This window comes from Danio rerio, chromosome 14 (assembly GCF_049306965.1).
Source record: "Danio rerio strain Tuebingen ecotype United States chromosome 14, GRCz12tu, whole genome shotgun sequence".
NCBI lineage: Eukaryota > Metazoa > Chordata > Actinopteri > Cypriniformes > Danionidae > Danio > Danio rerio.
This window is the reverse complement of record NC_133189.1, coordinates 26,420,354-26,441,353: the sequence shown is the minus strand read 5'-3', so window position 1 is coordinate 26,441,353 and position 21,000 is coordinate 26,420,354. Positions and strand designations below refer to the sequence as shown.

General features: G+C 36.0%; 2 protein-coding genes across 2 annotated transcripts; one reads left to right on the top strand and one right to left on the bottom strand.

The window, feature by feature from the left end:
* The first annotated feature begins 32 nt into the window (after nt 1-32).
* nudcd2 (NudC domain containing 2) lies at nt 33-11,786 on the top strand. Its single transcript, NM_001003539.1, is given in 4 exon segments — nt 33-360; nt 6,146-6,194; nt 6,292-6,443; nt 11,455-11,786. Coding segments are annotated over 4 exon segments (474 nt in total). The 5' UTR covers nt 33-171; the 3' UTR covers nt 11,539-11,786.
* A 44-nt stretch (nt 11,787-11,830) lies between these two features.
* On the bottom strand, nt 11,831-19,656 carry ccng1 (cyclin G1). Its single transcript, NM_199481.1, is given in 6 exon segments — nt 11,831-12,891; nt 15,080-15,190; nt 15,299-15,377; nt 17,591-17,844; nt 17,942-18,205; nt 19,485-19,656. Coding segments are annotated over 5 exon segments (900 nt in total). The 5' UTR covers nt 19,485-19,656; the 3' UTR covers nt 11,831-12,699.
* Between the last annotated feature and the right edge of the window lie 1,344 nt (nt 19,657-21,000).

The following is a 21,000-nucleotide window of genomic DNA, read 5'->3' as shown; positions in this document are numbered from 1 at the left end:
TTGACACGCCACTATATTGAACTGCAGAAGAAGGCACTTCGAAATATTACCAGAATGTATGACAAACATATCTACTTCATTGGCTGTAGTTATTGCTGTTTTTGCGACCGGCGTGTGTTTGTATGATCTCGAGCAGACGCTTTGATGAGAGGCCAGTAAGGCGAGCGGGACATGTCGGTGCATTTTGAGGAGAGGAGCGGGGTGATCCCGTGTAAAACTGCATGGGGCTCCTGGTATCAGACCATGGAGGAGGTTTACATCGAAGTCAATGTTCCTCCTGGCACTTCAGCTAAAGAGATCAAGTGCAACATCGGGAGCAAACAGATCGAGCTTCGAGTCAAAGACCAGCAGATTTTTAAGGTATGGATGACCACTGAGCAGGAGCCTGTAAAACTGCTTTAAAAAGGAGCTTGAGTGTTTAATAGGACAGGATTGTTTTAAATGGTCGGATCAGTGTGACAACTTGTGGAAAATAATTGTGTTGTGCTTTAACAGACACCTAAAAGTTTAATAAAAGGGGTAGTTCACCCCAAAATGAAAATTTACTCAATTTACTCCTCTTAGTGGTTTCAAAGCTTTAGGAGTTTCCTTGGTCACACTTTACAATAGTTCATTAGTTAATGTTAATTCATGCATTTACTAACATGAACGAACAATGAACAATACATTTACTATATTTGTCCAACATAAAAGAGAAACTTTAAATATGAAAAACATTAAAAGTAATCCATTTCAGAAATCTCTCACTTGTAATAAGTGAGCAAAACCTGTACAAATACTTTACAAATACAAATACTGTACAAAACCTGTCAGTGAACTATGAGGGCAAAAAAAATATATATATATTAATTAAATAATCGTTCATTAATTGTAATCAACTTAAAATGTTCAATTATTCTAGATTTTGATTTTAGACCAAATCACCCTGCTCAAATCATACAGTATATTATGTTTGACAGAAGAAAGAACCTAGTAAAGGGGGAGTAATTGATGACAGAAATGTATTTTTTGTGGTGAACTATTCCTGTAATTAGTGAATGAAATGTGGGTCAAAGAAGAAAAGGGGGTTAATTGTTTATTTTCACTGTGGTTTACAGAACAGACTCACTAAATTGTCCTTCAGCTCTCAATATAAAAACTTGTCAAGCATACTTAGAACATGAATAATAAAAAAGACTTTAAGGATCACAGTGCAGCCACAAAATACTAATTAATTGTCATTGTAATTTTTTACAACTTCCTCTGTACTAAGTTTTAGATATTGGTCAGCAAGGTGTTTTTAATCAGTAAACATACAGTAATATGATCATTTATTATTTTCAGTACTTTATTATAAATTGGACATTTAAAACAAACTTGACACTCACATTTGACACATTTTCCTATGTACATTAATTTTGACTTAAATGTATATGCTATTATTACACATCATTTGAGGTTTTGTGCTTGAATTTAGTCTTTAAAACTGATATCAATTCAATGTAAAAAAATATATATTTTTTTCAATTTAACTTGTGTGTTTTAACTTACACACCCACCTATATCCTCCTTCATCCAAACAGCAGTCAATGCCTAATGTTTTTATTTTCCTTTGATAATCTGTTTTGTTCAGATGTACATGACAGCAAGGAAAGATCTGTCACTACATCTGTTTCATTCTCTTAAAGACAGTGGTCTGAAGCACAGACATGAATGTGCGTGGGCATCTATTATAATTGAAAATGTTGTTGTTATTATTGTTCTTAATCTGCTCTGGAAGCCTATGGCTGGCTGCCTGCAAAATTGTATGGTAAATAGTTTGTAATTTGGCGCACAGATAAAGGACAGTCCGGATATTAACCAAAGCAAGAGAATCTCTTCCTCAGTTCCTCTAGTGTCAGCAACTGGTCAAAGTTTCTCTCAGGGTTAAGTTACTTTTCACATGTAAGGGCTAGGGTTGTAACAATATACCGGTATGACGGTTTACCACGATTTGAACGTGCACGATTATCATACCATGAACAATTGCATATCAACGGTTTTAACCCTTAAAGACCGAGACAGCCGCCCGCCGCTAAAAATAAGTATTGCTCTTAAATGTTTAATAACTTTTGATCCGCTGATCCGATTCATACAATTCAAAGATTGGCATAAAGAAGAGAATCTCAGCTTTCCAGTGCTTTCAGACTTTCAGAGGCTCCGGAATCAGTGCGGTTACGTCATCAACATTTGACAACGCTGATTTGACAAAGAAACGCTCGTCACTGTGTCTCCGGACAAATCAGACATGATACATTGATGCATTGTCCCTCCTCCATGCCCAGATTGGTTCAAACTCGCTATATCACAACCAATAAGCATAGGTTTCGCTTTTGTTTGTGGACCAAGCTTTTTGAACAACACGGAATGAGAGAAAGGCATACATTTATGCGCGGCTAAATAAAACGCAAAAAAAAAAAAAGTTTTGCATGAAATAATTCTCATACTAAGTACTTTTGCATGCACAGCAGCACAGAAACATGACAAAACAGTGACACAGCAAAGACGAACTGCTGCTCTTGGTGTTTTCAAAAGACGCAAATGAAGATGCAGCTGTTTGTCTGCATTGCAGACAACCATATCCATATCCATATCCACAGACAACCATATCCATGCTGGCACATAAAACCTAAGGATGTTCCATATTGAATCTAGTTTCGTTATGTAACTATTTATAGTATAGTAAATATTTATATCTATTTTTTTACTGAGGATTTGCACCATGTTTATTTGGACTTTATTTGGACTTTGACACATTATTTATTATTTTCTTATTTTTATTTGTTCATTGTAAGTGGTGTTGTTTATAGTAACTAAAAATATATTATTTGGAAAAAGTCAAATTTGCTTCACTGTTCTATTATTTTGTAACATTTGTAACATACCGTATACCGCGAAACCGTCAAACCGTGGTATTGTTTTAGACGATTATCATACCGTGAAAAATTCATACCGTTACAACCCTAGTAAGGGCTAAGATTATTTCTTCTGATGAGGATGTATCACTATAACACTTTTGCATACTTTGAACTTGGTGTTAATGATTTTCATAATTTGAGCTTATCTGTACAGTTCCAGTACAGGTCAGCGCCACCTTGTTTTTAAAAAATACAAATACCTGAGTAGATTCCTAAGATCATGGGTCTCAAACTCAATTCCTGGAGGGCCGCAGCTCTGCACAGTTTTGCTCCAACCCTAATCAAACACAGCTAATGCAACTATTCAAGGTGTTCGAGACTGTTTTGAACAACTTGATTATTTGGATCAGCTGTGTTTAATCAGGGTTGGAGCGACACTGTGCAGAGCTGTGGCCGTCCAGGAATTGAGGTTGAGACCCATGATCTAGGTCATGCTGAAAACATCCATACAAATTGTGGTGCTGGTATAAGCAGGTCTTATCCTCCATTTTGATTTTCCTCAAAAACCTCAAGTGGTTTGGCTCTGGGGGCCCACGTTTTCCCTAATCATTGTCACAAGGCTTTTAATATTTTTTAAGTTAAGTTTAATATATATACGGGCGAAGCAGTGGCGCAGTAGTGCTGTTGCCTCACAGCAAGAAGGTCGCTGGGTCTGTGGTTCGAGCCTGGCTCAGTTGGCGTTTCTGTGTGGAATTTGCATGTTCTACCTGCGTTCATGTGGGTTTCCTCCGGGTGCTCCGGTTTCCCCCACAGTCCAAAGACATGCAGTACAGGTGAATTGGGTAGGCTAAATTGTCCGTAGTGTATGAGTGTGTGTTTGAATGTGTGTGTGGATGTTTCCCAGAGATGGGTTGCGGCTGGAAGGGCATCCGCTGCGTAAAAACTTGCTGGATAAATTGGCGGTTCATTCCGCTGTGGATTATGGACCCCGGATTAATAAAGGGACTAAGCCGACAAGAAAATGAATGAATGAATATATATACAATCATAATATACTGGGTACATCAGTTGGGGGGTGGCTGTCCCAACCACTAACCCATAAATTTTAACTTGATGAAAATGATGTTGAAATAATTTTGTATTTCTTAAACTGTTTGTGTGTGTGTGTGTGTACGTGTTTTTGTGACATGTCAGGACACAAACCTGTATAATGACATAGGTATGACACAGGTATTAAAAAAAGGAGGTGAAATATGAGGACATTGGTCCTTTCTCAAAATGTGTATAAATCCCACAGAATGAGTTTATTAAGAGAGTAAAGCTGCACACAGTCTCCTGTGATGGTTGGGTTTAGGGGTAGGGTGGGGTGAGGGCAATATAATATATGGTTTGTGCTGAATAAAATGAATGGAATTATATGTAATGTATCCACTTTTTACAAAAACAAATGTGTGTGTGTGTGTGTGTGTGTGTGTGTGTGTGTGTGTGTGTGTGTGTGTGTGTGTGTGTGTGTGTGTGTGTGTGTGTGTGTGTTTATTTATTGCTTACTATAATGTTTTTTTTTACCTGCTTAGAAATGACTTTTCTTCACTTCTGGTCACATGGATCGCCTTTAGGGCGTGTCTTGTTTCTGCACTGCATTGATCTATTTGTCAGTCCACTTTTATTTTGTTACCAAAACATATCTTTTAACACCCCAATCAGTTCTAAAAGGACAAAATCATGCTCCGCCCTACATTTTTTTTAATTTCATGACCATTTCAAGTGGATGTACGTCACTTTCTGTTTTGACTTACCAGCCATTTTATTAGGTACACTTTACTAGTACTGAGTTAGACCCCCTTTTGCTCTCAGAACTGCCTTAATCCTTTGTGGCATAGATTCAACAAGGTGCTGGAAATATTCCTTAGAGATATTGGTCCTTATTGACGTGATAGCATCACACGGTTGCTGCATATTTGTTGACTACACATCCTTGATGCAAATCTCCTGTTCCACCACATCCCATATGTGCTCTATTGGATTGAGATCTGGTGACTGTGGAGGCCATTTGAGTACAGTGAACTCATTGCCATGTTTAAAAAACCAGTCTGAGCTGATTCGGGATTTATGACATGGTGTGTTATCCTGCTGGAGGTAGCCATCAAAACATCCATACTTCCAGCCTTCCCTTGTGGTCAAGGGAAGGACATGGTCAGCAATAATACTCAGGCAGGCTGTGGCGTTGACACAATGCTCAGTTGGTACTATTGGGCCCAAAGTGTGCCAAGAAAATATCCCCCACACCATTATACCACCACCACCACCAGCCTGAACCTTTGATACAAGGCAGGATGGATCCATGCTTTCATGTTGTTGATGCTAAATTCTGACCCTACCATCAGAATGTTGCAGGAGAAATCGAGACTCGTCAGAACAGGCAACATTTTTTTAAATCTTCTATTGTCCAATTTTGGTGAGCCTGTGCAAATTATAGCTTCAGTTTTCTGTTCTTAGCTGACAGGAGTGGCACCTGATGAGGTCTTCCGCTGCTGTAGCCTCAAGGTTCGGCGTGTTGTATGTCTTCTGGATACCTCAGTTGTAACGAGGGGTTATTTGAGTTTTTTTAATCAGCTGGAACCAGTCTGGCCATTCTCGTCTGATTTGTTGTTGCTGATCCACCCTGGTATACAGCTCATCATTCAATTTTTTTTTTTGTTTTGTTTCGTTTTATTTAAAAGATCAAACCCTGTTCAGTCATTTATGGCATAGAGACATTGAAAGAGTCATGGAAATGCATTGGTCAGAATAAGAGCAATCTTAGAGCTTAACCTGAATACAAGTGCCCCAGTTGGTCCATTATAGCACTAAATCATTTATTTGTCCAATAATAGCACTCTGCTTATTCCTCATCTATCTGCTTATCTGCATTATGTACATTATAAACACACTTTTAAGCTAACTTAAACTCAGCATCTATATATTACTGCTGATCTCTGTTGATATGAAGTGCATCTTCTATCCTCTTTTGTGAGAGATACAACCGTCTGCCAAGTGAATAAATGTAAATGGTAAAGTTGTATGTCTTGATAGGACGTCCTGTCATGTAAACACACAATCATATTGGAGCGTGTATAAGTGTAATTACTGTCATGCACCTCTGTTGCGTGCTGCAGCGTGTGGCACAGGCATATGAAAAGACCCACTGAGCTACATGTTGTTGCTAGTGATGCTAACAGAACCTGACAGCTACTTCTAAATGCTAAATTCAGTTTTCTGTCGTCTCTTAGGGGAAGCTGTTTGGATCTACAGTCTGCGATGAAGCAACGTGGACATTAGGTACAACTAAAAGCCATTTACCAATTCATGTCAGAGTAAATAATGCTCGTGTCTTTCCTCAGCCGCTCCGAAAAAACAAACTTCTTTCTGCTTTCAGAGGATAAAAAACTGATCCGTATAGTTCTTATGAAGACAAACCGAGAGGCTGGGAACTGCTGGCAGTCTCTTTTGGAGGGCGAGTTTATGGCCGACCCGTGGGTGCAGGATCAGATGCAAAGGAAGCTCACGCTGGAGAGGTTTCAGAGAGAGGTGCAGGACTATTATTATTACACCCTGCTGGGGTCACACTTCTATCACACGTAGCAGATATTCAGGGAAATAACTCGCACCTTGTCAAAATGGCATTGTCACATTGGTGTAAAAGCCAAGTATGTGCATGCAAGAGCCTAAAACACATATTTCCGCACACCTGTCAGATGGCCGGCGGCTAGAGCTGCACGATTCTGGCTGAAATGAGAATCACAATTTTTTTTTCCGTGCTTAAAATCAAGATCACGATTCTGTAGATATAAAATAAAGGTTAATATGAGTAGGCTGTTATTATTGTTATTCTCAAACATATGATAAATCAACAATAATCTTTGGCCTATGTCTACCGTTGGATAAAATGCTACATTTTGTATAGACTTGGAATGACTTTAAATATGTCCTGGTTGTTAATTCACAGCAAAGTGATAACATCAGATTATAATTATTTATATTAATTATGTTTATAATTATAATTCTAAAGTTGAATTATTATGTTTGAGACATATACTTGTCGTTTGTCATTGACATTATTAGACCATGTTTTCACTGGTAAAATGAAACATTTGTCATTATCAGATTCCCTCTTGCATTATATTCAACATTATATAGGCTAGAGTAGTTCTAGGCCATACTCACACAATGTACAGAAGCCTTGAACCGGGCTAAAGCACACTTGTCCCCCCTCCCGTCTCCCCCGACAGCCCGCACTCACATTACATTCGGGCCTGGGCACGATTACGTCATCGATGCTGCGCTCTTCAGTAAGCGCTCTCGCTCAGCACAGTGGACAATTCTTTAGTTATATCGTTTGGGATGCGGTGACAGGCAGTCAGATATTTCGCCAAACAGATCCGCCACTTTTGGCACTGATAAACAACCATAAAGTCCTGCAGGAATTAGGAGGTTGCTGAAAGTGCGCAACTGTCGTGCAGTGAAGGGTTTGCGTTCATTGAACAGTAAGAATGATTAATAAATCCATATGAAACAGTCCCTTAAAAGTCATGTCTCGCTTTCAGTTTCTGGTTTTGACGCCTTTTGCACTCACACACAAGCGTACCACGCCAAAACCCAAGTGAATCGCGCTCAGGCACACCACTTCTAACCGGGCCAGGGGCGGCCAAGCGCTTTTAGATGGCCTTGTAAAACAACAACAGGACACGGCAGATTTTGCTCTTCTTGGCTTTGTCGCTGTTCATCAAAATGACAACAAGGTTTGTTTGAGCTCGGGTCGACCATAGGTTGTTAATATATGTATATATTAGTACGGTGTAATGTAGGGCTGTGCAATTAATCGAAAATCCGATTTCGATTTTGGCTTCTAGCGATTATGAAAAACCATTAATCGAGATAAACAATTATTGCATCATATATCGCCCCCTTTTCAGTTTTACACATTTGTTGCTATTAAAAGCGCGAAAGATCGTATGCTTGCGCACACACACACACTCAGAAGCATGCGGTTAGCATTCGGTCTCATTCGCACACTGAAACGAGCGAAGCGTACAAATCTATAGTCATCTTAAGGTCAGCGATTTAATGGTCAAATAGGTGTCAAAACGCGGTGTTTAGTGATTATTCATATTAACCCTCATTTGTGTAATAAACAAACGAGTTGAGAATCAAAAGACACGTGAAAGAGAAACCATTAAAGTGACAGCGCCATATTCCTGCTGCCCCCTTTTTTTATCATTAATCAAACCACAAAAGGAGAAAATCCCTCACTGCTCTTGACTGAAGGACTTTTGTAGATAAAGTCTTCTTCTTATAGTGAAGTTGCTTAAAGCAGTTTGTTTCATTTTTTTTTTTCTATTGTATTTATTTCTCTTTCCTTTCCTTTGCGGGTGGAAAATAACTATACATGCAGTCGAAGTCAGAATTATTAGACCTCCTGAATATTAGTTACCCTTTTCCTCCCCAATTTCTGTTTAATGGAAAGAAGATTTTTTTTCAACTTATTTCTGAACATGTAAGTTTTAACAAATCATTTCTAATAACTGATTTCTTTTATATTTGCTATGATGATATTTGCACATAATATTTTACTAGATATTTTTCTAAATACAAGCATTCAGATTCAAAGTGCGATTCAAAGGCTTAATTAGGATAATTAGGCAGTCAAAAATATATAATATATAATATATACAATATATAATATTGATAATTATAATATTGACCTTAAAATAGGTTTCAAAATATTTAAACCTGCTTTTATTGTAGCCAAAATAAAACAAAAAAGACTTTCTCCAGAAGAAAAAATATTAGAGGAAATACTGTTAAAATTCCATGCTCTGTTAAACATCATTTGCGAAATATTTATTAAAAACAAAATTCACAGGATCGCTAATAATTTTGACGTCAACTGATAATTGTTTTGAATAATCATGATTATTATTTTTCCCAAAATCGAACAGCCCTGCTGTGTATTTAAAAATGCCGCTTTCTTTGTTTTTATTCTCCTGCATGTGTACACGTTACTGACATTTCTCTCTAAACCAATAGCGTTCAGCTGTGTGTCTTGCTCTGCATTTTAGTACTCTTTTATTGAGCTATGTACCCTTTGAAAAGGGTGACCAAAAAGTGGTACGGTACCGTTCACTTTTACGTACCTTTTGACAGTGGAAACGGTAAAAAAACGTACCAAACTGCATCGTACCATACCGTACTACTTTGTGTTCGCTATAAAAGAAAAAACACATCAAACGCTTGTCATAATCATAACTTTAAAATGCAATATGATCACTGAGTGTGCTCATGTCATGGCTGCGGTTACTTTTCAGTTTAGTTTGCAACAAACTGAACGTTATTTGCAATTTTATTAGCTTTTATTCATAGCCTATGCAGGTTCTGTTAACTAAAGTAGATGATATAGGCGGGCACGCATACGTCCTTTTGGTAGTAAACAGTGTGTCATCTTATGTGTGATTTCGCAGCCACGAATGCGTCATTACATGAAGACAGAAATGACATTTTTGGGTGAATTATACCTCATAAATACAGTATGTGACACTTTTGACACCATTTGGAGGTTTCATGTTGCTGAGCAACCATAATATAATGTGAAGACAATGTGCAACCCCCTTTACGCTTCACTCCTGAACATGAAAATATCATTGCCTGAATTAAAATCATGTGCAGGGTCGAATCAAGATTGCTAATTTTTTTCAGATTAATTGCACAGCCCTACCGGCGACTTAAAACAAATATGCTGTAACTATATACATCTATGGAAGGAAATGAAGATTAATCTCTGCTTCTTTGTATTTACTTAATTTATTAGGTTTGTGTTTGAGTGAAATGTTATTTATTTAGATCTGAGAACATTTCCTCCAAATTTCATATACATAAATGGTAATTAATGAATTATTTATTTATTTATGTATTTTTAGAAAATGTTGTTTTATACCTAGTGTTGAAAAGCTGGGTTATTTCACCAAATATTGATATCCTAACTCTTATTAAAGTAAACCATTGGTATTCTGTTGGCTAAAAATAAATTATTATAAGCATAAGTTTCTTCATTACTGGCCTTAAAATGGACATTATTTAATCACAAACAGGTGTAACAAATGTAATGTAACCATGCAATGTTCCTATTAAATTAAATGATACAAATTATTAATGTCATTGTAACGCTATTAAACGGTACGTTGTTAAATAATGTTAATTTTCACCTGTATATTGCATTGTATCAACAGAAAAATTACAAAATTATAGGGTCACATTTTACAATAATGTTCATTAGTTAATGTTAACTATTGCATTTACTAACATGAACAAATAATGAACAATACATTTACTGCTTTATTTGTTCATGTTAGTTAACGTTAGTTAATGAAAATACAGTAGTTCATTGTTAGTTCATGTTAACTCATGGTGCATTAACTAATGTTAACAAGCATTGACTTTGATGTTAATAATACATTAGTAAATGTTCAATTATGATTAATAAATGATGTACATGTGATGGTTATGATTAGTTCATGTTAGTAAATGCATTAACTAATGAACCTTATTGTAAAGTGTTACCAATTATAGTTTTACCCTAATTTTAGAGTTACTGCTGTCCAAGTCTGTCTAGTACTGCATCTTGTGTAGTGATGTCTAAATCCACATCACATTCCCATATTGCTAAGTCAAACATTGATAACATATTTAGTGGCCCAGCAGAAATGTAAAGAAAAATCTCCATTGGATTTGATCCAAATTACAGTGTATTCTAATAGTCTACATCAGTGGTTTCCGAACTCTGTCATGGAGGGCCAGTGTCCTGCAGATTTTATCTCCAGCTTCCCACCACACACCTGCATGGATGTTTCTAGAAAGCCTATAAAGAGCTGGATTATCTAGCCCAGGTGTGTCTGACTGGGGTCGCAACTAAACTTTACAAGACACCGACCCTCCAGGACTGGGTTTGGGCACCCCTGGTCTACATACTAGTGAAAATTCTCAATTTTAATTTTATATTTATATGTAAAAAAAAAAAAAACATCAGCTGGACTAGGCTGTGGTCACTTTAAGAGCTGAGACATTCCATCTTATGACCTACAATTTAGACAAACTCTAAATGTAAAAAATAATTTTCCCCCCGTATGCATGTCTTTTTTTAATAAAAAATAATAATTCTCGTTCAGTAATTAGGTCAGCACTGCATGCTCGGAGTTTTTAAAAATTTGGTGCATTAAACTTTAATAATCTCATTGAGAAGGTCATGATTTGCACTTGTTAATTTTTACTTTTACATTCTTTGCAGATACAATACACAGATGTTTTGGCACAATGCCCTCCTCAGTGCCGAAACGCCTGTTTTGTATCTGCCAAGAATGTAAAAAACTAGAAGTTACTTTAACAAGTGCAAATCATGACTTTCTGAATGAGATTTAAAATTCTTAGTGGATTTTTGAAGTAATGTTAGTTTTAACACTCGTCTATTAAAAGCAAATGCAGCATGTCTAATGATGTGGTGTTTTGAACAGTTGTATCCATTGTTTACATTTTTTCTTCTTTCAAACAGAATCCTGGATTTGACTTCAGTGGGGCAGAGATCTCTGGAAACTTTCACGGTGGAGGACCAGATTTCTCCAGCTTGCAAAAATAAAAGGACTGCTTTTCTAACTACTTAACACTTTTTTAAAAAGTGTTTTCTTTCTCCAATTTTATGTTTAAAATATAAGGAGCATATCGCAACAAAGTCAGCTATTGTTATAAAGCCATAATCATCACAAGCAGCCTATATGGTGGTTTTAATTTACAAATGCCAAGGTTTTTTTGTAGCCACCACCACAGTGGTTTCAGAAGACTGTTAGCACCGCAATCCTTTGAATTTCAATAAATCATATTCAAGCACTTCTGAAATGCCTCTTCTCAAACACCACAAACAAGCCAGTGCGTTTTACATTTCAATAAAGTTTTATTGAAAGGTTCAACTACATCAATTTGCAGAAAACTGCTTTCAAATTCCAGATTAGAGCCAAAACAAAAAGGAGCAATTTCAAATAACACAATCCATTTCAACAGTTTTATTTGTGTCACTCTTTTTTTTTGTTTTGTGTTAGTTTTATTGAAACCAGGCGTAAAACAAATGGTCATAGATACTGTAGTATTAACCAAATGTCCAAAAACAAAACAAAAAAACACCGGTCAATAAGTACTTAACTAATCCTTCCTCTTAAAGGCATATTAAATCAAGTTAAAACCTGCATTTCCAAAGCCATTCCACATTAGAAAGCAGAAGAAAAGAAAACATCTCGTTTCATCACCTTGGGTAGGAGTGTGCATTTCGACAGCCGACAACCTAGGGTGGGAGTTAAGGGTTTCGGGCCTGATCTCTTGGTTCTATTGTTGTAGTTTGAATCTCAAAACCCTTCTCCCTCCTCTTCCACACAGTGGACTGAGGACCTAGGCGGTTCTATACTTCATTGCTTCAAACAACCAGCGCTTTTTGCACCGATCCAAATGAACATACTGTACATGAGCAAGCCTTACCAGTAGAAGCCATAAGTAACTTGCTGAAAACCACTTTTGACTAGTAATCAAGATAGAATCAATGTCAATGTAAATGAATACAATTATGGAAAAGTGTTAACGTGAAAATATAAAGACTGGGGAAGTGAGTAGGAATTTAGAGTTAGGTACCCATAACATCATCTTTACAAACTATATAAAACCATAGTCTGAAGGCAGAAAATGTGATGACAGTCAAGCCATTCACCCATAGGACTGAATGTTGTTCAGTTATGGGCACTCAACACTAATAGTCTTAACAAGCATATTCAGGAATTGTAGGTAGATGGGCGATCTTATAGTAACTGTGCTTCAGTTGTCTGGCAGTTCTACCAGAAATCATCCACCGCAGTCTCTGGCCATTTGGCTTCTGGCACTTGGTGCTGGAATATTCAACCAGGCACTTGGCAACAAGCTCCCTCACACAAACCAGGTCTCCAACTTTAACCTGAAATGCAAATAACCAAAATAAATTCAGTTTCGGGGGGAGAAAAAAAAAAAAAAAAAAAGGCAAAATGTATCACTTGAATGCAAATTACAGAATCACCTCTTTAAAAAGCATATTAATGCTCCCATGCACTGTAATATATAACTTAATCTAGGTCGTTGAATAAGCGTTTAGTAGAGATGCGAGCCTACACCTCACAGTTCGGCTACAATTATCAGGCCATCGATTTGGTTCAATTCAATATCTGAGCATTAAAGATGCTTTCCATACATAAATTTATATTTTACTTCACAACACAGCAATTCTTGTATTAAAACGTATAAATAGATTTAGATATTATTTGAAATACAATTCTGCCCTTTAATACAAGCAGTCAGCACAGAACAACACGAGCATTCAGATCAAATGAACAATTGTAAATACATTGTCGAGCGAGTTTTAAGACCTCTATGATTGCTCACGCACTCAACGGAAAGAGCTGCAATTGGCTCTGGTGTTGTTCACCGATGATAAACACAGATCAATTGTAATTGCTGCTGCCAGTGATCAATGATAGACAAGAAGGACAAAACTTGCTATGGAGACACGCGCTCGTGTCTGGATCAACAGGTATCAATATAACAGCAGAGAGTAGATGAGGAAACGTTACCACACGCCAGCTGGTCAAAAGTCAAGAGAGAGACAAAAATGTAGATTACTTTAATTTTCTCAAAATCGCAGTAAAATAGGTGCTTCTGCTACATCTCAAGTGTAAGTGTAAAGGCCTGTGCACACAGAGACGTTTTATGCTCGCGTTTTTCGACGCCTCACGACTAAATAACGAACGTCAATGTGATCGTGCACAAAGCGTCATTTAAAAAAAAAAAAAAAAAAAAAAAAAAAAAAAAAAAAGTCTCATGCTCTTTTTGTTTTGACACGCTGCGTCAAAACTTTCTCCACCAATCAGATCGCCACTTTTGTTCACGTGCACGGAGCTGCTGAAGTTACAGTAAAAAGCACTTGGGAGGCGCTCAAGCGCAAAACTGTCAATGCGAGGGCACATTGAGGATGCCCATTGCCCAGAGGCAATATGAACGTTTAGCTGCCTATTGCACTGCTGAACAATAATAATTTCTTCATCACTAGAGCTGGAGCTGCTGCTTGAACCATCCATGCTTGTTTGAGTCATCAGTAACTTTAACAAGCGTGTGAACTTCCTCTTCTTTTGTGTTATAAGCGGGTGTCAGAAGCTTAAAGTTGTGTAGCGACATCTAACGTCAAGGAGTGAATTTGCACTCTTTTGCTTGATAACAGTGAAAATCGATTGGGTATGAATACGGAAAAACTTCTTGTAAAATGACGATAAACGCAAATGAAAAGCATCCCAGTGTGTAGGAACCTTAAGACTGTCCAGCAAACTCACACAGTAAATTGCGCAAGGTTTTTGCATTTAAGTAGTTGGATTGTTTTAATTTCTCACACTCACCTCCCTTGCCATATAGTAAGGCAGTATGTTAACTAGAAAATTATATAACTAGTTATAATTTTTACTGAACCGATACTGAATTTTTCGCATTTTCATTGCACCGAAAAAAACAATTGACACTCCCAAGTGTTTATGCATTGCCACTCCTAAAAATAGAACAGATTGTGCCCTTTGATTTTTTTTTTTCCTGATAATTACACTCGGATGCATCACCAAATAAAATGATTTCTATTTCACTATGAAAGATTCATTTTGACAACTGTGATCACTAAACTAGTTGCACAATACTGCTACATCTACACTAATATGGATACATTTTTACAATGGCGTCTTTATAAATGTTAAAAAAAAAAAAAAAAAAAAAGTGGGTTTCAACACTATAGATCAATAGTTTCCTGAAAGTTAGTTCTACGCCCTAATACCTGTACTCAAGATGCAAGATACTGTGATCCACAGCATTTCTGCCTGCCATTTTGTTTCTTTGAAATGAAAACGGTTCCAAATAGTCACTTTTGAGAGGGTTTTCAAAATACATTTGTTGATTTAAAAACACCATCTCAGTGTGGACAGTGAAGTCTAAAACAGAAATATGCCAATTTAATGGGCAACATGTAAACGTGATCTTAGGCTGTCTTCATGCCATTTCCCAACTAAATTGACATTTAAAAGTAGAAACTGTTTTGAGGCAATCTGTAAAGCAACTTTTCATTTGAAGAAACTCACATTTAAACTCTGCTGCAGACCATCTAGAGCCTCTTTTAGAGATGGAACTGGCTCATACTCGTGCTGATCCTCAATCTCCAGGGCCAGAAGAGACAAAGCAAGCAGGGAAGGCTGTAGAGACCGTTATATAGTTATGAAAAAGCTTCAAACATACTTGGACAATTAAAAAAATAAGATAATAATAATAATAATAATAATAATAATAATGATGCTGCTTACCTTTAGTTTAGTGAAAGTAAATGAGCAATGGCATGCCTTTAACTGTGCCTCAAGCCTCTCGATGTTCAGAATCTTCTTACTGAAAAACATTGGAAACATTTGTATAGGTGTACAATAGCTTTTAAATCAGGTTATGGTTATTTATAACAGAGAGGGAAAAAATTTTTCAAACATTCAAAACATTTATCAAAGACATTTAACAACTTTTTTTTGCATCACAGGTCATGGATTAAAAAAAAAAAAAAGCGATAACTTCAAAATGTTATAAAAATATTTCAAGTAAATGCTGTTTATTAGTTTGTCGTAAATTCCTGAAAAACAAGCCCATTGAGTGGGCGCTGCGAGGGTCTGTGAAGCTACAAACGAACATTGAAATAAATGCACTATAAAATGTATAGTCATTGTGTGGCACATTCCATGTAAGCCCCATTAAGTGGTGAAAGTTTAAGAATCCACCCAAAAGCACTCAAAGCAAGCGGTAATTGTTACTGGATCTCATCATAGTCCTACTTTGTTAGAAGATGGGGTAACTTCAATTTAAGCCAAGCTGCATCCAAAACATAAGCTCCATTGTCATCTATTTATGTAGCTATGAATGTTTATTTTTGATTTCACTTTTTTTTTTAATTTGATGCAAAAATGTAAAAAAGTTAAACATTAACCCTTGAACTGCCACAACAAGAAAAATTTTGGATTGCAATTATCAACTCAGTGTCGCTAGTTTACACAGAAATTTTGGGATGTTGAAGAAAAATGCATTAAAACATCCAACCAAATAGTAGATGTGTCATATCAAAATATGAAGTGTAGGACCAATTTATTTTAAAACAATCTTTATAAAACATGGAATACTAACTTTTTTTTTTTTTTTTTTTTTTAAGTATGCCAAAAAATTTCTCTCATTTAACATGATATTTGGTTTTATTGTAACAACAAAAACAAAACAAAAAACAAGTGTAGTAGTGCAACAGGATTATGTTTGCTTGATTTTTTTGTAAACCAACAATGCTGTAAGCCAATATTTGAAACGGTCAAAACATGGTCAACCAGGTTAAAAGGTTTTATGGACTTGGCCAATTACTTTGAGGCTTTGTATAGATGTAAAGGGAGTTCTAAAATTATTCTGAGGCTTATTAATTACCATAATTGATATCAGAATTATATCAGCTGAAATTTTGAAAAGGATCATAATATAAATTCTGGCCATAACATCCAGGGGTTCTTTCTTTGTACCTTGCTTAAAATAATCCAAGATGATTTGACAGATCCTGGATCTTTAAATCTTGATAACCGATCTCTGGCTAATTTGGTTCTTCAAACAAGTTTGCGAATCAGACAAATGTCTGGATGAACTGAGATCGCTGTTGTGAAGGACAGATCTATCGATCCTCGAAATCATGATCAGCAATGCAACGATTGGCTGATGGCACAGCAGCGTAATGACATTTTGTGATTGATATTCGATTACCCTTGTGAGCAAAATTACATAAAATTAGCAGTAAACGGTTTAAATATGACACGCAATAACATTCAGCATGTGTTGTGGGCTGCAGGCTTTACACTTTCATGTGTCAAGAGTATTCATCATGCATTTCATTTTTTTTTAATGGGCAGAAAATAACTATCAATTTTGCATCAAAGGATTTTGATATCGGTAAAGGGGTCTGAAACTTTTGGGAAGCAGCAAATCGGCATATTAGCAGTCAAAACACATGCATGACTGCATAAATTAGGATCCTTTTTTTTTTTTTTAAGTCGAATATTGTGCATGGACACGGTGTCTTAAAAGGGGCCTTTTAAAACATCATGAACATCAAAGTATGTTCTCTTTGAACCGCCAGGTGGCAGTCTTTGTACTTTTATTTCAGAGTGCAGATTGCATACGTTTTATTAGTATATATTTTACGTGTGTGTGATAATATAACTAATGTAAGATAATCAGCATTTAGTACATACTTTCAGTATTATATTTGCTTAAACTGACTGAATCTAATCCTGTTTATATGAAATGAACCTGCTCCCAAGCAGGTTTGAACAACCAGAACTGTTGCTATGACAATAAGTCTCAGATGAGTTTTGAAGAACTAAACGACCCTGGATAGTGTCAAATAGTCAATATCCAAATAAAGCTAATTCAGTAATCCACGTAGGAAGAACGGACACCAGGTCTACACAGTACCTGTTCAAACTGTTCCAAATCATACATGCAGTTTCACTTCAATAAAAAGTTTGTCTTAATAAAATAATTGTGTCAAAAACAAACAATGTATATATGGGGGTCAAGTCATTCACCTTTCTGTGTCCACTTTCTCTTGAATATGAGAGTGAAAGAATCTGAGGAAGTGAAGAGCAGTCGGAGCCTTGACCTTCCAGTTGAGCTTTTCCAGAATGATCTTCTCCATCCTCATCATGTCATGAACAGTGAAGCGATTCTGGCTGATCCTGATGAGGTCACTGGCCAGAGGGACATTTTTCTCCTCTTCTGAAGTCTTCACAGCGATGTAGAAGCAGCACAGACCCACACAAGACAGATGCTTGGGCTGAATCTGAAGAAAGAACAAAACCGTTCAAACTGTGAATCTCATATTCTGAAGGCCAAGTGCTGAAATGAGTCATATTTCACAAATATTGGAGCACACATACCTTCATCACAGCCAGGAATCGATCTAGGAGATTCACGGCAAAGGAAAACGTCTCCGCACAGAAGCCAAAGAATCGAGTCAAGGAGAGAAGCTCTCTCACTTGATAGTCTCTCAGCTTGACGGTCATTCGCAGACCATTATCCTGAGCGGACTCGATGACGCGGAGTCCACAGAGTTTGGGCTGATATCTGGACTCTTGGTCTAGAAGAGATTTGAGCTGGACTGTAAAGGGCAAAGCCCCCGTTTCGGTCACCTGGTCAATCATCTAAATAATAACGAAATAGCAACATTACTAAAGTACTGTTTAAGATCACAGCAATATTCATATACAGCAAGCATAATTTCCATACTGATCATGTGATTGTAAAGGTTAATTCTGAGGAAAACCAAACAGACCAGTTCCTAACTACTTTTTCCCCATTCACAATTTTTTTTTTTTTTGAAGGCTCTGCTCCCAAACATTACAATACAGAATAACTTTGATAAATATAATACCCAGTTCATAATTTTTATTACCTTTATTATTATTAAATCAGCACATTTAACTGTACAGTAGAAAAGAAAAGGTTTAAGCAAATTTGATTAAATCATACATGCCAGTGAGCTAAATTTAGGTTCAGAACACTTAATCAAATGAGAAACACTTAATCAAATGTGTACTACAAAACATTTTATCCATAATGGATTTTAGACTTTACACTGCCTTTAAAGCCTTAAACTGAAAGCTCAACCAACCAACATAAAGTAATAATAGGTCATTGCTAAACCTATTGAAATATTAGGTATATTGATTTATGGTTTTGTTTCTTTTGGTGAATCGACACGTCTTGCTCTACCAGTTTTAGAATATTAATACAAAAAGGGAATTAATTGTGAAAAAGTTCCCATCTAAAAACTGTTCTACAATATCTATGAATTAATTTGACACCACCGTGTGAAACTGTGCTCACCATGTAGGGCAGTTAATACAAGTGTCCATTTTGAAAAACGACGCGTTGAATGAACGCGACATGTCATGCCCGGGCATGTTCAGGCTTACGAAACTGACTCATTTAAAAAAAATTAAGTCATTTCTCTAAACTGCTTTTTTATATTAATTTGCGCTTAATAATCGTGAACGCGGTGTTGTAGAGCTGGGCTCCACAGACTGAAGCGTCACTGACTGTGCGCGAGGACCGCTGGTCATGTCTGGGCATGTCCGTCAACCAGTGGGTCAGCAATGGTTTAACACTAACACTTAACCATCGGAGTTTGCGTCATACTTCCAAATAACTTTTAGAAACAATATAATACATAGTTGCACTTTAACTTCAATGTTTGAAACTATGTAAAGTTATTTTACGTTAAGCGAACGGATGAAGAGAGTCTTCTGTTGTTTTAGGATGGCAAGTTAGAGGACATTTTTAGGCCTGATAAACGACCAACGAAACGACCAACGAAACATCTGTAGCCCGAGAAGTCACAATTTAATATAATGTTAAACCGTACACTGCGTATTTATGAAAAATACTTAAAGACCATGAACAAATAATTAAATCACTTACCTTTTGGCGATTATATGACTTTTTTTAAAACAAATATTTAAGAGTTTATTAAATAAAATATTAAAGAAGAAACTATTAAAAGTGGGAAAAAAAAGAAGAATGTTCTCAGTATGTAAGTTTAAAGCAAGTTTTACTTCTGCCCTGCACACCCCAACCCTTGGCGTCAGGCAGTGACGTGCAAGCTTCTTCCCACTTATATACCCTGAGAAAGTCCATATCCAAACATAGGATCACCTTATTGGGCAGTGCTGACACAGAGCTCTGTCTTTCTGAATCTCTATTGGTTCGTGCTTGGCTGTGTACACTTTAAAGACGCCCCCTTGGTCAGGCAGAGGCGGGGTTTGTTGCTTGCCAGGCGGTGCTTTGAAGTCCAGCATGTTAGATACACGCTGGTCAACAACAATTTTTATATACTGTTTATAAATATATATATATTTTTTTATTTATCTTTTTTATTTATTATTATTTATATTAAATCACCACCTTAAAGCTCTGCTATATTGAATTAGATTTCACAGAATTATTATTTTGCTAAATAAGTGTAAATGTTATATTATATTATATTATATTATATTATATTATATTATATTATATTATATTATATTATATTATTCATTTTCTTTTCGGATTAGTCCCTTTATTAATTTGGGGTCGCCACAGCGGAATGAACCACCAACTTATCCAGCATGTTTTTACGCAGCAGATGCCCTTCCAACCGCAACCCATCTCTAGAAAATATATTATATTATATTATATTATATTATATTATATTATATTATATGTTATGTTATGTTATGTTATGTTATGTTATGTTATATTATATTATATTATATTATATTATGTTATATTATATTATCATAAAACTAAGAACATGTTATATTATATTTAATAAAATCAAATAAAAAGCTTTATATTCAAATAAATAAACACATTTTAGACTAAGCAGTAAGCATTTATTTAGTGACAGCCTTAATATATGTGAACATTAAATAAAAATTCTGGATTCAAATCAAGTCATCTGGCCATGGAGCATGCAGAATGTGATTAATGAAGCAATAGTATTAATACATTTATGTAAATCAGTACCTCCCATTTTCTGTTTAACGGAGAGCAGATTTTTTTCAACACATTTCTAAACATAAAAGTTTTAATAACTCATTTCTAATAACTAATTTATTTTATTTTTGATGACACTAAATAATATTTTACTGGATATTTTTCAAGACACTTCTATACAGCTTAAAGTGGCATTTAAAGGCTTAACTAGGTCCATTAGGTTTACTAGGCAGGTTAGGGTAATTAGGCAAGTTATTGTATAATGATGGTTTGTTCTGTAGACTATCAGAAAAAATATAGCTTAAAGAGACTAATAATTTTAACCTTAAAATGGTTCCTAAACATTTTAAACTGCTTTTATTCTAACCGAAATAAAACAAATAAGACTTTCCCCAGAAGAAAAAAATATTATCAGACATGCTGTGAACATGTCCTTGCTCTGTTAAACATCATTTGGGAA